The sequence below is a fragment of the Nyctereutes procyonoides genome, unplaced genomic scaffold, assembly GCF_905146905.1.
Source record: "Nyctereutes procyonoides isolate TBG_1078 unplaced genomic scaffold, NYPRO_anot_genome, whole genome shotgun sequence".
In the NCBI taxonomy this organism is placed as follows: Eukaryota; Metazoa; Chordata; class Mammalia; order Carnivora; family Canidae; genus Nyctereutes; species Nyctereutes procyonoides.
The window spans coordinates 25532072-25552014 of NW_026575030.1; the positions used below are offsets into that span (position 1 = coordinate 25532072).

General features: G+C 42.8%; 1 protein-coding gene across 1 annotated transcript in view; it reads left to right on the forward strand.

Moving 5' to 3' along the window:
* HGD (homogentisate 1,2-dioxygenase) overlaps positions 1-10561 on the forward strand; it is a 42045-nt gene extending 31484 nt beyond the window's left edge. Inside the window, exons 11-14 of the mRNA XM_055316464.1 lie at positions 1054-1158; positions 3571-3697; positions 7376-7557; positions 10200-10561. Coding sequence (XP_055172439.1) covers positions 1054-1158; positions 3571-3697; positions 7376-7557; positions 10200-10349 — 564 coding nt within the window. The 3' untranslated portion in view covers positions 10350-10561. The remainder of the gene's footprint in view (positions 1-1053; positions 1159-3570; positions 3698-7375; positions 7558-10199) is intronic.
* Positions 10562-19943: the final 9382 nt, after the last annotated feature.

Consider the following 19943-nt stretch of genomic DNA (forward strand, 5'->3'; position numbering starts at 1 on the left):
GCCCCAGTGGCATGCTGGAGCCAGTTCATACTGGCATGCAAGAACTGATACACACATTCTTCCCAGCTTTGTGTTCAGCAACATTACAATAGTAGCTCAAAACTGATCGTGGTAAGAATATTTATACCCAAGAAATTAGCAAATGCTATAAAAACAGTGCATTTTTCTTTTGAGAGTTAGTTGCTAGTTGCTAAATAATTTACCAACACACCACCAGGCAGCCCCTTCATGGTTCTAGCTGTTGCTGGAATCCTGTAACAACTTGTTCTTCCCATATCCCACAGGCCCTGGAATGGCCAGGTCTTCCCACTGTTACTAGGCTCAGAAACCTCAGCGTATCTAGCCAGTTCACTGAACCCTAATCTCTCCTCTGTAAGTAGGCTCTTCAGTAAAATTTTTAGAATATTCTGAGTTAGATTCTGTTTCCAGAACAGAAGCATAGTTGCCGTGGGGACCACCTTTGTGTAACAGAGCGCTGATCCTCTCCTATTCCAGAGCAGGCCCAAGAAGGATCACATTGGGATTGCTCTGAAAACTTAAGTTCTTGAGGCTGGAACTCTTAGATACCATCTCACCTTCCTGAACTCACCAACCCAGACAGTGTACCAGAAGCTTCTCTAGGCAGCAATTACCTGGAGAGCAGTCCCAGCAAGTGCACCAGGAAACCCAGACGGTGGCCCAGATTGTCGGAGAATTGCTGACATCCACAGTTTCTCACAACTGTGTTAAAAATTGTTGAAAAGGCACTACTTGGAGAATGTGCTGTGCTTCTGCTGCACATGGAATCAGAGGCAGCTGCAGCTTATGAACTGGAAAAATAGGGTTAGTGGTTTAGCAGGAAGGGGATGGTTTGAAGGCATGTGAAGCAACCACAAAATGATTCGGGGTTATACTTCTCCCAAAGGATGGTGTTATTAAATTCTGAGCAAAATCAAATCAAAAAGCGAGACCATGATGCCAAGTACAAACTGTGGAAGCACAGCTACAAAGGCATTAAACGCTAAGATTACCCTTTCCTGTTTTTTATTTTGTTTTGTTTTGTTTTTTGATCAGAATGTCTCCCCATTCAATGTCGTGGCGTGGCATGGGAACTACACCCCCTACAAGTACAACTTGGAGAACTTCATGGTCATTAACTCGGTGGCCTTTGACCATGCAGTAAGTCTGGACCATGGAGGGGCCCTGAGGATAGGGCAGCCAATGGGTGGGAGGTATCCATATTAGGTCCCTGATATTCACAGATTTAGCATTTCCAGTGTCACCCTTGGAAGCCCAAGATATAGTCATTGTGTTGACAGGAATTTGAATCATCTGCAGCAAAGCTTTGATGAAAGAGGAAATAACAAGCTATTGGGGGAGCCAAGCCTGACAGGCAACACTCACCCTTGAACACAGCTTAGTTCTTATAGAGTATCACAGCAACTCCTATAGATGGTTAAAACTTAGTATCTTCTTGGCCAATGTATCCCCAAAAGAAACCAACTGCTAATGTTAGTGATAAAGTGATAAGAAAGAAACAGCTCTGGATTTGGAAAGTTCTTTCTTGTCCTGCTCACAAATGCTGAGTCTGCTGGGTCCGGCTGCCTACTCAGGTACCTCCACTCCTGGCTGTTTTTAGCAATGATGGAGCAGATAGTCCTCTTCTGAAGTTCCTCAGAATGTTCAGTGCTTGAATTTAAAACAAAGGATGTTCTAAAATGTGAACTCGGTCATATTTTTCACTCAATTAGAGGGCCACAAATAGGTCCCTAAGCCCCCAAGGCCCCACATTCGTGATAAAGTGCTAGCTCTGAGACCCTGTGGGAAAGTTCATTTTGTAGCTTAGTTCATGATAGATTAACTTAACCCAAAAGCTGGAGGGATAATTAGAGCAGGAGCCAGAGAACCAAAGACAGAAAGATTACTCTAAGCCAGTTCAGCTTATCTCTAGGGGAACAAAACTACCTTTTGAAGAGAGACAACTTGTAACGAAACCAAAAGGGAATAGAAAATGAGGCATCAAGCCCAAAACAGCATGAAAAGTGATCCAGAGACACTGATAGAGCTTTATTTGAGCCTCACTACATTTTCTTTAACAGTTTCAGATCATTTCTCAAGACAGATGAAGAAGTATAAAGTCTCATGGTGATAGCGGTGGGTTCGGGGCTTGCCTTTGCACAGGTTCAGTCTCTGTAGTGCTGCTACAGTTATTCTTCCAAAATCCAGCTCCGACCATTCTACTGCTGCATGAGAAAACCTTGCAGCCTCCCCATGGTTTAGGATTTTCTGAGCTCTGAAGCGTGGTGTTGGATGCTCTCCACCATCTGGCCCTAGACTCATTTTTCCAGTACCAGCTCTTACCCTCTCTCCCTTCTGTAAATGAATTCTGGGCTTTAGCCTTTTTGCCTTTTAGCAAAATTTCTGTGCTTTTTGATGCCTTTTCTATTTTCTGTGCTTAAAATGTCTTTTCCTTTCTTTCCTTCCTTCCTCTTGCCCTCCTTTTTCTTTCTCCTTTCATTTTTCAAGAACTTCCTCAAATACCACCTCCTCTCTGAAGCCTTCCCTGATCTTCTCAGGTAGGCAGGCATTCTATACTCCCTTGGATTTCTATTTATAAGGCTAGATTGACCTTGGCACCTTACTGTGATTAGTTGTTTACTTACCTGTTTTATGACTCCTCCAGCCCCCAGACCACTGCCACCAACAATGCTAAAGGGGCAAGAAATTGATCTCAACCATCTTTGAATCCCAGACCCCAGCATGTGAAAGCAAACATGATAATTGATTTCAATTAAGTTGAATCTCAATCTTTCCATTGAAAAATCCAAAATTCTTTTGAAATCGTAATATTGTCCCCCAGCCTATGCCTTCTACATTACCACTCCCCAAACTAATGATGTAATTGGTATAATTTAGACCTGAGAGTCAAACAAGGGAAAGAAAGTAATGAGGGTACCACCTGGAATCTCCGTGATGCACCCAAAGAGAACTATATCCTACAACTATACCAAAAGTTGGGTACTATTTTATTTCTATTTCCACCTCACTCCAAGCATCCTTTCTGTGGAGAACTCCCTGTGGCACATACCAGCTCTGGTCACCCTGACCTGAGATTGGGAGGCAGGCACGACTGATTCTCAGACCACAGGGTAATACTCACTTGAAATGGGGGCTCAGCAGGGTGAAAAAGCAGCTCCAAATCCTCTTAACTGGTGTTAATTCATTTTTCTTCAAGCACAGCAAGAAGGGAAAGTCAGATGAGTGATTTCTGCACCTCAACGACAAGCCCAGACTTCTTAGCCTGCCCTGTGTGGCTTGATCAGAAATTACAGTGTTGGGGCATGTGGGTGGCACAGTAGGTTAAGCCTTGGCCTCTTGACCTCAGTTCAGATCTTGATCTCAGGATTGTGTTTTCAAACCCCAGGTTGGGCACAATGCGGGCTCTAGGCTATAGGTCTGGAGCCTACATTAAAAAAAAAATTAAAAAAATTAGAGCCAACTCAGAAAGCCTTTTTCCATGTGGATGACATGTGTACCATTGTCCAGTCACCACCCTTTTACTGTGGGCTCAGTGTCTCTGTGCTTTCACAGGACCCATCCATCTTCACAGTGTTGACCGCCAAATCTGTCCGTCCTGGAGTGGCTGTTGCTGATTTTGTCATCTTCCCGCCTCGATGGGGGGTTGCTGACAAGACTTTCAGGCCTCCTTATTATCACAGTAAGTCTCTATTTCACCATCTAATAAACATTTCTTTAATCACTAAATGCATCACCAAGAATGAATAAGATATTTCATAGCCACACTTAATGAAGTTGGCATTTTTAATTGTACACTAGCCAGCTGTAAATCCAACCTAAAGGTCAATGTACAATTCCACTTCCTGGAGATTGCATTTTTGTACACAGAGCTCTGGAAAGACTCTGAGGTGCATTTCATTTGGAACAGTCTTAAAAACAATTCCCTTTCCTTAGTCAACCTCAGGCCTTCTGACTTATATATACTAGCTCCCAGGTCCCCCAGCTCCCCAAGACATAGCAGTGCACTGAATTGGCAATTTAGGCATTTATAGAAGGTATGGAAGTATGGAAGAAAGGCACTTAATGGTCAAATTCCAGCACCACCTTTTTCAGGTGACACCATTATGGTGGAGAAAAGGATACAATCAATTACCACTACAAAGACACCAGATACTTCATAAATACAGTCAAAGCAAACTACTATATTTTCTGAGTGTCAGGCTCCTCACAGGCCCTGACTGTTCTCCTGGAAGTTAGTCCCCTAGAGGATCTGCTGTCCAGGAGAGAGAATTACTTTAGCTTAGCCTGTACCTTACATGCTAGTCCTTGATAATTCACTATTTCACAGAGTTATTGTGTTGAGGTTACTTTATACAGAGGTTTTCAAATTTTCATATGTGTCAGTGTCACTGAAGGGCTTGTTAAAACACAGATTCTTGGGCCCCACCCTCAGAATTTCTGCTTCAGTAGGTCCGGGGTGGGGCATGAGAATTTGCCTTTGTAACAAGTCCCTATATGTTGCTGATGCTGCTGTTTCAGGAACCACACTTTCAGAACATTGAGAATATAAAAATCACTTAGAATGCCTACTAAAAAAAATTCATCCCAGCACCCACTCTCAGAGAGTATAATTAGTTGGTTCGGAGATAGAACCTCGGAATCTGCATTTTGAGTTAACAAGTCAGAGGATTCTGACACAGAAGGTCTATAGGCCACATGTTGAGAAGCACTGGCCTGTGGCTCATCACCCAACCAAGGAGAAGGCCAATAGAGCCACCATCTAAGTTAGACACGTTTGCTATTATGTTACAGCTTTCAAGCTACTTTGGTTTGTAGTTCAGTCACCTGAAACAAATGACCTTGTGAAATGCCTCTTATAATTTTTTTAAAAGACTCTCAAGTACATTTGGCCCAGGATAGATAAATATCTGAAAGGTATGGTTGCCTGTGTTAGTGGGAAAAGCCACAGAACCCCAAGTTAGAGATTATTTTTTCCAGAGATATTAAAACTATTGCTTTAGCAATAATCAAAATCTTTGCTACTTTGATGTGACTTTATAGGAAAAGTGGAGAATTATTTCTGTAGAAATATTGCCTCCAGTCATCTTAATGTATTTGAGTCAACTGGATTCAACATTAATCAGAGAGGCAAGGTCTACCCTCCCTCTGTCCTTTGAAATATAGAAAACGATATAGAAATGTCATCACCAAAGTCATTGCTACCTAAATTCATATTCAGATCAAAGCTGAATTCTGTACTGCTCTCTTCTTAAAATTAAACCATGAAGGTGACCCTGAGGACACCTAGATTGAGGAGTGTGACAGCATATTTCAGTCACGAGCAGAACTGTTTTTAAAATATAGGCACATTGGGGATCCCTGGGTGGTGCAGCGGTTTGGCGCCTGCCTTTGGCCCAGGGCGCGATCCTGGAGACCCGGGATCGAATCCCACGTCGGGCTCCCGGTGCATGGAGCCTGCTTCTCCCTCTGCCTGTGTCTCTGCCTCTCTCTCTCTCTCTCTCTCTCTCTCTCTCTCTCTCTCTGTGTGTGACTATCATAAATAAATAAAAAAAAATTAAAAAAAAATATAGGCACATTATGCTTATAGTTACTTCTTTTCCTCTATGTCTGCTTCATGGAGCAATGAGTAGAGCTATGATCTGGGTCTTACCTTTTCTATAGGGGCCTGCAGCAGCATTTTGTTTCCTAGGCAAGATGAACATGGTTGCCTAGGCAATGACAGAAATATTTTGGCACTCAGTTATACTTCACATGTAAGGAAGAGGGCTGGGGCATTTATCATGCCAAATGTCCAGCTTTGCAAGGGTTGCCAATGCCATAGCTCTCTGCTCTGTTCATAGTCTGCACTCTCAGCCCTCTCACAGGAAAGACTATTAGAGTAACTTTGGAGGGGCTGTGACTTACTCCTCTCTATCATAGCACTTAGCACAGTGTCCAATTACGTATGTGGATGGATGGATGGATAGACAGATGAATGGGGTAGGGAATGGACAAGTGTGGGTAGATGGGTGAATGAATGAAAAGGCATTTAAATTTTCTCAGGTATTGTATTTAATTCTTGCTCTAAGTGTGTTGTTGTTCTAATAAAGAGCTTTATTTCTTTGTTTAAAAAAGAGCTTTATTTCAATAGAAACATATGATTGAAAGAGTGGGAATGTGGTGATTTTCGTTAAATTTTGTTGACTCCAGAAAGCACAACTAAGACCAATGTGCTTAACTTAGATTAAAGCAAGTTTCCATTTAATATGAGAGAAATTACTAACACCCAGAGCTTTTAATAATATACTAGGTTGCTTTGTTGAGTAGAGAGCTTCCATTCACAGGAAGCATGCAGGCAGACCCCAGGAAGTAATCAGTCAGGAATGATATAGAATATTCTTCTGTATTGAGTAGAAATAGTGATCCTTTCCAATTTTAAAATTTTAGAATTCTATAAAGAGAATATCAATGGAAACAGAAAAAAAGAATGAACCTAAGAGGCATTTTGGAGAATAGAATATAAGATGAAATATTATATTCTGTTCAGATACAGAAGATAATGTTTGTTAGACTATATAGCATTTATGGACAATTTTTACAGCTGCTAAGATACTTTCACAGAGATTATCATTTGGTAATAGATTCCAAGTCCAGGGTTCTTTCCATTACATGAATCTTCCATCAACACATTCCCACACATACACATTTCATCTCAGTTTTCTGAATTGGGAACCAGAAATATGGTGATACCATGTACTACTGTGAGGCTATTTGGAGGAGGATCAGATCAGATCTAGAAAAGAAGATGAGGGAATTCCCAGGTGGCTCAGCAGTTTAGCACCTGCCTTTAGCTCAGGGCATGATCCTGGAGTCCTGGGATCAAGTCCCATGTCAGGCTCCCTGCATGGAGCCTGCTTCTCCCTCTGCCTCTCTCTCTGTCTCTGTCTTTCATGAGTAAATAAATAAAATCTTTTAAAAAAAGGAAAAGAAAAGAAGATGGTTTTAATATAGGGCTTATAAGCCTAGATGACAGAGCCCACCACTCTTTATTATAACTTTCACTTTAATTATTATTAAAATTCTTCTCTGGGCTATGGTTTTCTTTAGATCCAACATTCTTTCTTTCAGGCAGTGGAGCTTAAGACCTCTGATAATCCGCACGTCTATCAAGTAGACTTTTGCCCACCAGGAGTTCCACACTAATGAATGTTTTGCAGGTTCCCCTCCCTCCCATCTATCTGTATTCTTTAGTAATCCTAAAAAAAATTATAAAATTCTCCTATCTTCTTGGCATTCCATAGACATAATGCTTGAGAGGTCTTGGTACTTTACCAGTCTTGATTGGATACTAAAAATAATACTATTTCAACCTTCCCAGGGAACTGCATGAGTGAATTCATGGGACTTATCAAAGGTCATTATGAGGCAAAGCAGGGTGGATTCCTGCCAGGAGGAGGCAGCCTGCACAGCTCAATGACCCCCCACGGGCCTGATGCTGACTGCTTTGAGAAGGCCAGCAAAGCCAATTTGGCACCCGAGAGGATTGCTGATGGTACCATGGTAAGCAAATTGAATGCCAGGCTCTGGCAGTCTCTGGGCTCCCCAACTTTCTTGAGAGTACTGGCTAGTTTTTTGTTGTTGTTGTTGTTGTTGTTTTTTTTTTCATTTTTCCAAAGTCACAGAGGAGTCAAGAGAGGAGAGTGTGTGTCTGTGTGTTTATTTATTCCCATGTGTGTATGCACACACCCCTGTGTGTATACTAGATTCCTGATGTGGAAGGGTGGAAAGAACTTTGGACTTGAGTCAGATCTGAGATCAAATCCTAGCTCTTAGTTCTTGCATGACCTTGAACAAGTCACTTTAACTTCTCTGTGCTTCATTTTCCCCATTTGTAGAATGGGTGTGGTGTCCACCTCAGCAGGTGGCTATATTTAACCTTACAGACTGTCTAGCACTGTTCAGATATAAGGGAATATTGTGAATATTACCTGTATGCAGCCCAGAGTATATACGCTGTGTCCCAGAATCATCTCTGCTTTTTGAGGTGACCCTCTAGGGCTACACTACAGTACCCAGGGATGCAGGATGTCACCTTCAGTGGCGTTCTCAAGCCAAGGAGAATCAGGAAGCCTTTCTTCACTATAGTCAGGGCTTGTGAGCAGCGGTTCTCAGTGGCTTTCTCATTTTCTTTTGCTCTCCTTTGGCATGGGATGAAATTGATGGGATTGAAACCTGTTTTGTATTCTTCCTGTATCAAGCTATAAACATTGAGGCTGAACACAATTGCAGTTGGCTGCGGTACTTGATTTTTATTTTACTTTTGAATTCTTGGAGGTGGAGTTTATGGACCACAAGGAGTAATTTTATGCTAAATCATATGCAAATTTGCTTTACCTTTTCAAACAAATGCCTTCAGTGTAACCTGACTTTAATAAAATCAATAGCACAGGCCTGCCTGACTCCATGCCTAGCTTGCAAACAGAGAGCATTATCTGTCTCTCTATCCAATGAAGTTTGATTTCAGTCCCAGTTCCAGGACCAGAGTTGATGGAGCTGATCTGCAAGGGGAAAGGTGCAAAGTCCCACCTACTTGACCTTGGCTCTTTCCCTATCCAAGAGCCTTTGCAGAATTTCTGTGCAACCCTACTTCTCTGTGAGATGTGGTTTGACAATTTCCATTAAGCTATTGCCTCCAAAGTCTCTTTGGGGTACATGGGCTACCCTAGACCTGCCACTTAGTAACCTTTGGTGCCCAACTTGGCTCTCGATAGTTAGTGTTATCAGGGAGCAGTGTTCTGCATCAGAGAAGCAATGACAGGGCTGTTTTTATGAGGAGCAAGACCTTGGGAATTGCCTAAGGCTTGGGGAACTAGCCAGAAAGAGCTATCCTTATAAGGGATTAAGGGCAGGACAGAAGCTGGGTAGGGAGTTCAGGATACCTGGCAGGGTTAGGGTCCAGGTTAGGGTCACTTTGCCTAGACCTAACTTTGGGTCTCCATCCTCATTTCCCATTATATAATTGGGACCTAGGCCCATCTATACACCTTATCCTTATTCCGGTTTGGAATAAATAAACTTTGTTCAATACTGCCTCCACAGCTCAACTGGAATGGGGTTTTGTCGCTCTAGTCAGACAGCAAGGCTCTTAAGCAGTCCTCAGAAATACAACAAGAACAGCCATAATAATAACCCTTATCTCCAGATAGTGTTCATAACATGCACAGCACCTCCATGTGATCTCATCTGGTCCTCACGTTAAGCTTGTCATGGGAAGGCAGACAGGGGCAATCATCTCCCTTGTTTATAGGTATAGGGAGGCTCATGTACATTAGACACCAGTACTAACACGGGTTCTCTGGGGTGTGACACAAGAGAACTTTAACTTCCTTTTGTGCATTTATATTTTCTAAATTTCCAGTAATGTGAACACAAAAGAATTGTAGGGTTTTATTCCGTTTTTGTTTTTATTTTATATTTAAAAGCTTCAGTGGATAGGAAAATCAGCAATTGGTGAAGCCAGAATGTCTAAGCTGCACAGAGCATGTGCATATTCTTTCTGTTGGAGACAAAAACCTGAACACAGCAGGGCATCCACCATTCGGAGTCTTCTAGAATAGGGTTCTTGAAAGTGCTACAGTCCTGCCTGCCTCCTCCTTCCTTTCTCCTCCTCCTCCTCACTCTCCCTTTTCCTCCTTCCTCTTTTCCCAGCCCATCTCTTGGTTGGAGTCCTGAAAAAGAGAACTCAAATCCCATTTCTGCCACTTCTTACTACCATCACCTGACAAGCCATTTCCCGGCTTTGAGCCATAGTTTCCTCCTCTGCAAAATGGGGAGCAGGGCCTCCCCACAAGGACATAGCCTCAGTATGTGATGGTTTCTAAGAAGATGAACAGTCCTCGAACTCTCCCTTTCTGCCCTTGGATCTAGCAAATTTAGCTCCGTAATGCCGTAAGGACAATGTGAGGCTTATGGGCCCAATTCTGTTTTATAGAATGAAACGTGGAGCTCAGAGAAGTTAGTCTCAGTTACATAAGTGGCCGAGCCAGAGTCAGAACCCAAGGCCTGCGGTCCTCCCCACGTCAGCACCCGCGATTTATTATTCAGATTCTGCCTACCTACATCTTTTTCTTTGACGTGTAATCAAATATGTTTTATTATCCATCTCACTTCTTCTTTCTCGTCCCCCTCCTCATTTCCTACAGGCATTTATGTTTGAATCTTCTCTAAGTATGGCCGTCACCAAGTGGGGGCTCAAGACCTCTAGTTGTTTGGATGAGAACTACTATAAGTGCTGGGAACCTCTCAAGAGCCACTTCACCCCTGATTCCAGGAAACCAGCAGGACCTAACTGAGACTGGAGCATTTGCTGCCAAAATTAAAAATGGAATTGTGTGGTTTTGTTTAGAATTTCATGTCCTCTGGTAGTATGGGGTGGGGAGGTTGGTTAAAATGAGAACTCATTTTTTCACAGTCAAGTAATTCAGACATTTGTAGAAATGTATTTGGAAAGTTCTGTGTCAGCTTAATTACTCAATAAATACTTGGCTGGTGCTCTGGGTAAGTAGTTAGTGGTCATAATCAGGTCTTGATGATACCTGTCATGGCCACATTAGGGGCCCATGAGATCGTCTCAAGATTAAGAGCCCTTCACATGAGTTCAACCTGAATGCCTTTATCCCAGGAGTGCAAACCCAGAGTGTCTACCACAGGCCACAAGACCAAGTCACGAGGAAGGACCATGAACGGAGGCTGAAGCCAAGGTCATGGTCCCAGGCATAGAGAAGCACAAGAGTTCAGCAGAGCTCCAAACATCCCGTGTCTTCCTAAAACACATGGGCAGCCAGGCCAGCAGGCTATCTAATCATGATAGTCATGTAGCAGCCAATATAAATGATTACGGACAAAAAGCCCAGCCACGAAGAATGAGCATCATTCACTGAGGGGACCAAATGCCCTGGTTTTCCCGCTGAAAGTCCCATGTCTCAGGAAACTTTCAGGTCTGGTCAAACCAGAGTGGTTAGCTCCCTTAGCTCCCCTACTATGCACTCATTTATCAGTCCATTTGGCAACCATTCAGTGAGTCCTTGCTATGTGCCGTCTACAGAGTGAGATGCTGAGGGTGAATGACTGAGAAGGAAGGAGTCATCTCTCCCCTCCCTTAGCGAGCTCACAGTCAGGGGAGATCAGGGCCAAAGAAGATCAAGGTCCCAGTGCAGCACAGAGCCACAGAATATTAAGGCAGTACAGTGCACTAACACTGTTGCTAACAGCCCCCGCCTGTGGCCAGCACCCCTGCTAGAGCACTAGGCTGTCCAAGACTTTGAGGGTGAGCTGATTAGGTTCTCTGGGGGAGAGAAGACTATCAAATCAGAATCAAAAGAATGGCAAGTGTGTTTTTCACTACTTTAGTTTGATAGTTTTAGTACATTCCTCCCACTTTGTTACCCTTATAGCAATTTTGATATGCTGCTCTCAAGTTTTGATTTAAGAACATGTAGTGAGAGTCAGCCATGTATCAGGGCCTAGGAACTAGGGTTGCCAAATGAAACACAAGATGCCCAGGTAAATTTGAATTTCAGATAAAACCTGAATTAAGTTTTAGTACAAGTATGGACATAGAAGCCTGTATTTTTATTTGCTAAATCTGGCAACCCCCTGTGGGATCTGGTGCAGGAGATAGATATGATCGTTGCCCTTATGGAGGGTACATCTTGAAGAGGGAGACTGATGAAATAAACAAACAAAATAATTAAGAATTGTGAAACATGCCAAAACAAGCCAAACAGGAACTGACTTGGGAAGGGGAGATCGTTCTTTAGAGAGGCAGATCTTTAGTGAAGAAGTGACAGCCAGACCTAAAAGATAAGAACAAGCAAATCATCGTTAGAGTTGGACTGGGATGTAGTAGAGAGGAGGAGCATCCCCCCTCCCCCCGCCCCCCAAAAAAGCCTGTAGGTTCAAGAAACTGAAAGAAAAGTGAGTGCACAAAGCCCAGGAGCAGGCTGTTACAACAGTCCCAGCAAAAGACAGCACTGCCCTGGACTAATATCCACAGGGACAGATGTGGGTCATTTCCTGAGCATTCTGGAGTAGACTTGAAGGGCCTGGTCAGCGATCCGCAGGCAAGGGGTGAGGGGAGGACTTGAGGCAGAACCAAGATGACTGCTAGCTTCTGGTTCATGGTTCTGGTTTCATGGTTTCAAGCAGTAAGGTGGTTATCTCTGATGGTGCGGGGGGCTGGAGTGCCTTCCTAATGTTCCTTAATATAAAGAGGTCTTGATGAAAAATTAAACTTTGTTACTAGTAAAGCAGTTAATACCTTTAAACCAATTTTTGAAACTAACCAGTATGGAAGTTGCTAGTGGCCCGCCTACATCCCACCAGTGAGCACCATCCGGTGCTGACCAGCCACTTCCAGTTGCCTGCACCACACCTGCAACTCTGCCCAATGCCCCAACCAGAACCCAGCAGAGGTGCTGGGATCCAATGGCCCCAGACGCAGCCCTCAACCAGTGACAGACGGGCATCGGTGGACAAACACACCAGCTCTGTTGCCCTCCCCTCTGAGGCCTGTGTTTGGCCCTGGCCCTCTGCAACTTCCAGAAGGATTAAGCTCTACCGCTCATGGTGGCAGTGTCCAATAATGCCCTTTTTAAAAAAAATTTTATTTATTCATGAGAGACACAGAGAGAGGGGGTCAGAGGGAGAAGCAGGCTCCACGCAGGGAGCCCGACGCGGGACCTGATCCCAGGGCTCCAGGATCACACCTGGGCTGAAGGCAGACGCTAAACAGCTGGGCCACCCAGGCTGCCCCAGTAATGCCCTTCTTATTAGCTTCCTTAGCTTCCTTACTTCCCTGTCCCTTCCCCTCTCTGCAGTGCTTCCTGGGCACTCCCCCCAGATGACCCAAACTAAGACAACCACTCACATAACTTCTTCCCAAACTCCAACCTTTCCAGAACAAACTCCTCTAACTCTGCTCTTACCCACGTACCCAGACTCTCATCCATCATCAGTCTGGTGGCCAAGCCTCCCCAGAGCTGAAGAAACATCCAGTATTTGCGTCCATTCAGCCTAAGTCATTGTGCTTTATCTTCTCCACCTTATCTTGTTGGCAGCAACTCCTCAGCAAGAGACCATATTTCACCAGGCCGGGCTGTTCACGCTAATTAAAAAAAGATTTAGTTCCCTTCTGTTGTGCTTCAGATCAGCAAGAAAGATCTGTATCCTTTCCCTAATTCCCTGTTCTCGAAGATACCTTCCTCTACCATGCTCCTGAAGAACTATCCCAGCTCTTCCGAGAAATAAAAATTCTTGAAAAGGCAGGGGGCACTCTGATTACCTTTCCTCCAATGACAAGAGGGTTTTCTGACAGATTCCCTTGGCATCATTATATATTTTCCTGTCTGCAGGGGTGCACTAGAAGCCACCCTTCTCTTTTTTCTCTTTGAGAGACTTTTCTCTCAGGGCAGGCAGCAGCAATGGCCCTAGAGCATTGGTTTTCAAGAGCAGCGATTTTGTACCTTCCCCCAAGACATCTGACAAAGCCTAGAGACATTTTTGGTTGTCACAACTGGGGAAGCTGCTACTGGCACCTAGCAGAGAAACGTTAGGGACCCTGATAAACATTCTGTAGTGCACAAGACAGACTTCCACAGCGGAGAATTAGCCAGGGCTGAAGGTCAATAGTGCTGAGGCTGAGACACCCTGCTGTGGGCCACAGTGGTTCTCAACTTCAGTTGTACATTGGATATCTCTTAGCAGCTTCAGAAACTCCAAGAGCCTGAGGGGCTCTTATTCAGATCAACTAAATTAGAAATGCTGAGGATGGAGCCCAGATGAATTTTGTGAAGTTCTTTTTTTAGCTTTTATTTTTTTTTTAAGATTTTATTTATTCATTCATGAGAGACACACAGAGAGAGGCAGAGACACAGGCAGAGAGAGAAGCAGGCCCCATGCAGGGAGCCCAACGTGGGACTCGATCCCGGGTCTCCAGGATCACGCCCCGGGCCGAAGGTGGTGCTAAACCGCTGAGCCACCAGGGCTGCCCTCACTTAACATTATACTCTCTAGCTCCAACCATGTTGTTGCAAATGGCAAGACTGTTCTTTTTTTATGGCTGAATAATATTTCATTTTGTATATATACTGCATCTTCTTTATCCATTCATCTATCAAGAGGCCCTTGAGCTGCTTCCATATCTTGGCTATTGTAAATAATGCTGCTGTAAAAATAGGGGTGTATGCATCCTTTCAAGTTAGTGTTTTCATATTCTTTGGGTAAATACGCAGTAGTGCGATTACTAGATCACAGGGTAATTCTATTTTTAAATTTTTTCAGATTTTATTTATTTCTTTGACACACAGAGAGAAAGAGCTCAAGCAGGGGGAGCAGCAGGTAGAGGGAGAGGGAGAAGCAGGCTCCCCACTGAGCAAGGAGCCAATGTGGGGCTCAATCTCAGGACCCTGCAGTCATGACCTGAGCTGAAGGCAGACGCTTAAGCAATTTAGCCATCCAGGCACCCCCTATATTTAACCTTTTGAAAAACTTCCGTACTGCTTTCCACAGTTGTTGTACCAGTATGCATTCCTACGAACAGTGCCTGAGGGTTCCTTTTTCTCCACAACCTTACCAACACTTGTTTCTTGTGTTTTTTATTCTGTCCATTCTGACAGGTGCGAGGTGATACCTCATTCTACTTTTGATTTGTATTTTCCTGGTGATGAGTGATATTGAGCACTTTTCATGTTGAGTTTGTTGGAGTGTTTTGGGGTGTGGAGTGTGTAAGTTCTTTATAGATTTTGAATACTAAGATTTTGGTTTTTTGTGTTTTTTTTTTCTAAGATTTTATTTATTTATTCATGAGAATACACAGAGAGGAGAGGGAGAGAGAGGCAGAGACAGACAGAGGAAGAAGCAGGCTCCATGCAGGCAGCCTGAAGCAGGACTCGATCCCTGGTCTCCAGGATCATGCCCTGGGCTGAAGGCATTGCTAAACCGCTGAGCCACCAGGGCTCAGTATTCAGGGCTGCTCTGAATACTAAGATTTTGAATACATTATCAGATATGTCATTTGCATATCCCATTCCATAGGTTGCCTTTTAGTTTTACTGATTGTTTCCTTTGCTGTGCAGAGGCTTTTTTTCTTGATGACATCCCAATAATTCATTTTTGCTTTTGCTTCCCTTGCCTCTGGAGACCTGTCAAGTAAGAAGTTGCTATGGCTGAGGTCAAAGAGGTTGCTGCCTATGTTCTTCCTTAGGATTTTGATGAATTCCTGTCTCACATTTAGGTATTTCATCTCTTTGAATTTATTTTTGTGAATGGTGTAAGAGAGTGGCTCAGTGGCATTCTGCTGCATGTAGCTGTCCAGTTTTTCCAACACCACGTGTTGAAGAGACTTTTTCCTAATTGCATATTTTTGCCCTGAATGAGAGGGTTTTTTTTTTAAACTCCTCAAGTTATTCCAATGCACAGGCAAGACTGAGGACCAGTTTTGGAAACTACTTTAAACACAGTAGAGGGAGTTTTGGTGCCCAGGTGGGGCACAGGGAGAGTGTGGGAAAGAGAAGAGGAGTTAAGAAACCTAAGGCCTAGATGTAAATTCTTTATAAGTTAGAAGTTAGTGTGCAGTTTCTGTGTTATGATTTTCCAGAGTGATGAAAGAGTTATCACTATGGACTTGAAGTAAGTTATATCTTGGAAAGATATCTTAGTACCGAAAAAAAGAAAAAAGACTTGAAAGCTGACATTTATACTTCTGCATTACATTTAGTGATCAACTAGCCTTCAATTTCATATAATCAATTTTATATAATTGCATCACAAATCTGAGGTATGCCCAAAGTTTATCCTTCTGTGAGTCAGCATAGTGCATAGTTAAGAGAACAGATGCTAGAGCCAGACTGCCTGGGTTCAAATCCAGGTTCTACCAACTATTACTATGTGACCCTGAGCTAGTTAACTTCTCTGAGCCTCTGTTTCCTCAGCTGTAAAACGTAGGTATTTCATAAGAAGTCCAAGACTCTAGAATTAAGACTGTGCTTTCATAGCTGAATAAGTTTGAGCAAGTGACATAAACTTCCTAGGCCTCACCTTCCTCATTTGAAAGAAGGAAATTATTTATTTCACAGGGATTTATTTCACAGGGGATGAAATAAAACCATGCACTGAAGGCACCCATGCTGATTTTGGCACATAGGGAAATATTAGCTCTTACTATTGTTATTGTTTATTGCTGCTATTGCAACTCAGTGAATACTTCTTCATCCCTGCCTCAGTGAGGCTATTGTGCCATTTACCTTAAATGGCACTGGAACGAATAAGCCAAGGTCCTTGTTGCTAAATAAACAACCATTTAGCTGATGATTCTAAGGCAATAAGTAACAGAAGCCCAAAGTGTAGAAAATTTATAAGTACTTCTTTTCACCATCTTTTAGGTCTTAAAACAAGAAAATGATGTTAAAGCTCAATTTAAGATCTCAACAGTGCATATTAATAGCTCAATTAATGTGAAAATTAAGACAGACTCTACACTTTGATGTAAGTAGTTTGCATATGACTAGCTACAGAGCTTTTCCTGGAGGAATCTTGCCTAATCATGTGGGCCGTTGGGACTCTAATTAGCCTACTCTTGGTTTTTTAAATCTAAAATTATGGGGCGCCTGCCTGGGTCAGTTGGAAAAGCATTGCAACTCTTGATCTCTTGGGAGATGAAGTTCTGGAGCCCCACAGCCCTGCGTAAGGCTCCATGCTTAGTGGGGAATCTGCTTCTTTTTTTTTTTTTAAGATTTTATTTATGTATTCATGAGAGACACAAAGAGAAGCAGAGACATAGGCAGAGGGAGAAGCAGGCTCCCCGCGAGGAGCCGATATGGGACTGGATCCTGAGACCCCAGGATCATGCCTCAAATCAAAGGCAGACTCTCAACAGCTTGGCCACCCAGGTGCTCAGGGAATCTGCTTCCCTCCCTCTTCCTCTGCCTCTGCCCCTCCCCTTGTTCACATTCTCTCTCTAAAATAAATAAGTACATCTTTTTAAAAAACAAATAAATGTAATAAATAAATATAATATTATGTCAGAAGCTTTGACATAACTTACCACAGCGCTATTAGCAGCAATACTTTGTAAAAACCAAATGTACGCAATTCCATATATTCCCTGGAAGAGAAATTTAACAAATAGAGCAGTTTTGCTCATTCACGAGCATTTATTGCCTTTATTTTGGATCCTATGAATCAAATTAAAATCTGAAGGACAGGTATGTTGTATGATATGGCTTCTCTAATAAAAAGACATGGTATCAGTTAAAAGAGCACTCAACTATAAAACAAACCAAAAATCTAACATTAGCTTAACAACTAGGACTTTGTCTCATAAAAGAAATCTGAGGTTGGCAGGTCAGGACACAAAGTGATCCTGGACGCAAGTTCATCCTGGTTTTCTGCTCCACAATTTTTGGCAAATTGTTTTATCTTCATTTCATTGCTAGGCCTTATATCCACGTTCTTAGTCAGAATAAGAGAAGAAAGCAAAAGCAGGAAGGGACAGAAAGGGTTTCTTCTTGGGAAATGTCTTTTTATTCAGGAAAGGAAGCCCTCCCTCCCAGATTCTCCAGATGTCTTATGCTTAGAACTGGGTCCCATGTCCACCCTTAAACCAATCCCAGATATATTCTTTGGGGCTGGGGTCATGCCTATCCTACCTGAGGTAAAGGGACTTCCACTAACCTCCTGAGCAAGTCAGGGTTCTATCAGAAGGAAAGGAGGGGTAGTGGGTGCTGGTGGGCAAGCTGGTGCCTGCCAGGGATACCTTCCTGAGGGAATCCATCAAGATTGAGTTTGAATCTAACATCTTCACTCTTGCAACCTCAAGAGACAAATCTGTGAATACTTGCTTTAGAAAGGAAATGCTCCAAACATCTGCCTGATTTCTCCAAATACATCCTATTAAAATGGTTTTTTGAGTCATCTCTATGTATGAGGTAAGGAGGTTGGTGAGCAATTGTCTCTCAATCATTCCAAGTCTCATTTTTAATCACAAACAAGTGACATGGACAATCAGAACCATTGTTGTTAATCAAAACCTAGACTCCTAATCCTCAAATTAGCAGGGTTCTCTGAAGAATAGGACAATTTATTTCTCCTCCTCAAATATTTCCTATAGAATTAGGCTGAAACTAACAGATCTTTAAAGAATTTTCTGGCTCTAACATCTTATACCCCCATGAATGTACTAGAAAATCTTAAAATGCAAGGGGCAGCCCCTATTCTAGAAAGCGCCACTTGTTAAACTCTCCAGACCCTCCAATTCTTTCTCACTACTGGACTCCGAACAGCATCAGTCTTTATCACATTGAAAGAATGGTTAAAGATATGCTTTCTGGAGTCAGCCTGCCCAAATTTAAGTTCTAACTTAACATAGTCAGAACTTTGTTCTGCAAATTATTTAATACCTCTCCAAATCTGCTTTGCATAATGAGGATTTTTAAGGTATGTTGTGTGGTGTGTAAAGCCTTTACTTCAGTTTACTGTCTAGAATACAAGTAAAAGTTTAATTAAGTGCTGGCTGCTGTAATTGTTTTTCTCCAGTGTGTGTTCCTCTAAGAAGGAGCTATATGGTCTTCATACAAGCATCCTCAATGTTTAGTAGTGTTTGGTCAATGCAGGAGACCTGACAGTCAGTGTCCTACTAGAATTCAGTAGGACACAGGCTCCTTCACCCCAGTGGTTCCAGGAAACCCAGTACCCCAGTACCTGCAGACCAATAGCAGCTCATTCCCCCTTGTAGCCTACATTGGTGTTTCCTCCCAAATACCGTGACGGCACCAAATACTTCTGTACCACTCCTTCTGTAAAGCATGATTTTGGAGAAGAAGCTGTCTATCCAGCTTCTAATAGATGGCTTCAGGGTAATTGACCACCCTTATCTCCATCTACCCTCACTCAAGCCACTTCATATAAAAAATAATAACTCTTTGATTCTGTCTCCATCCTATATAAAGTATAAATAAAACTTCCCTAACAAACTTAGTGTTTTTAATGATGAAACATAATGTAAGTGGGAAAAAAAATGTGCCTAACTGTGCAAATGTAGATTCAAGAGTCTACGCTTTCTCCTCCTACCCACAACAATTTCATATTAGATTGCAACCCCCGAGTCCCTCCTATATTGATTTCTGGAACAGCCTCCACCAGTTGTCTCCTTCCCCTAACCCATCCCCAACTTTTTTAGAGCCAAATTATTAAATTTGGAAGGATTTAAATGCAACTGGTGATAGAAGTAAAGAATTGACTCAAAACTGATAAGGTGTGGGATGCCTGGGTGGCTCAGGGTCTGTCTTTGGCTCAGGGTGTGATCCTGGGGTTCCAGGATCGAATCCCACATCGGGCTTCCTGTGAGGAGCCTGCTTCTCCCTCTGCCTACATCTCTGCCTCTCTCTCTGTCTCTCATGAATAAATAAATAAAATCTTTTTAAAAATTTAAAATATAATAAATTAATTTTTAAAGCCTGATAAGGTGATACGCGTGATTATGGAGGAAAAGATTTTGAATTCTTTTTTTTTTTTTTAGATTTTATTTATTTATTCATGACAGACACAGAGAGAGGCAGAGACACAGGCAGAGGGAGAAGCAGGCTCCATGCAGGGAGCCCGACGTGGGACTTGATCCCAGGTCTTCAGGATCACACCCCGGGCTGAAGGCGGCCCTAAACTGCTGGGCCACCAGGGCTGCCCAAGAATTTGAATTCTAATGGTAAGTTTGCTCCAGAAATCTTAGATGTTTCACTGGGGACATTCAGAAATTGGATGTCAAACTTTCAGCTTGACTTTAATCTTTTAAATCCTAAAGCTTGGCTAATATATCAGTGCACACTGTACTTTCTTGGGCTGTTGAAGGGTGTCCAGGTAGATGACATGGCTTAGCATCCCTCCAGGTTACAGTA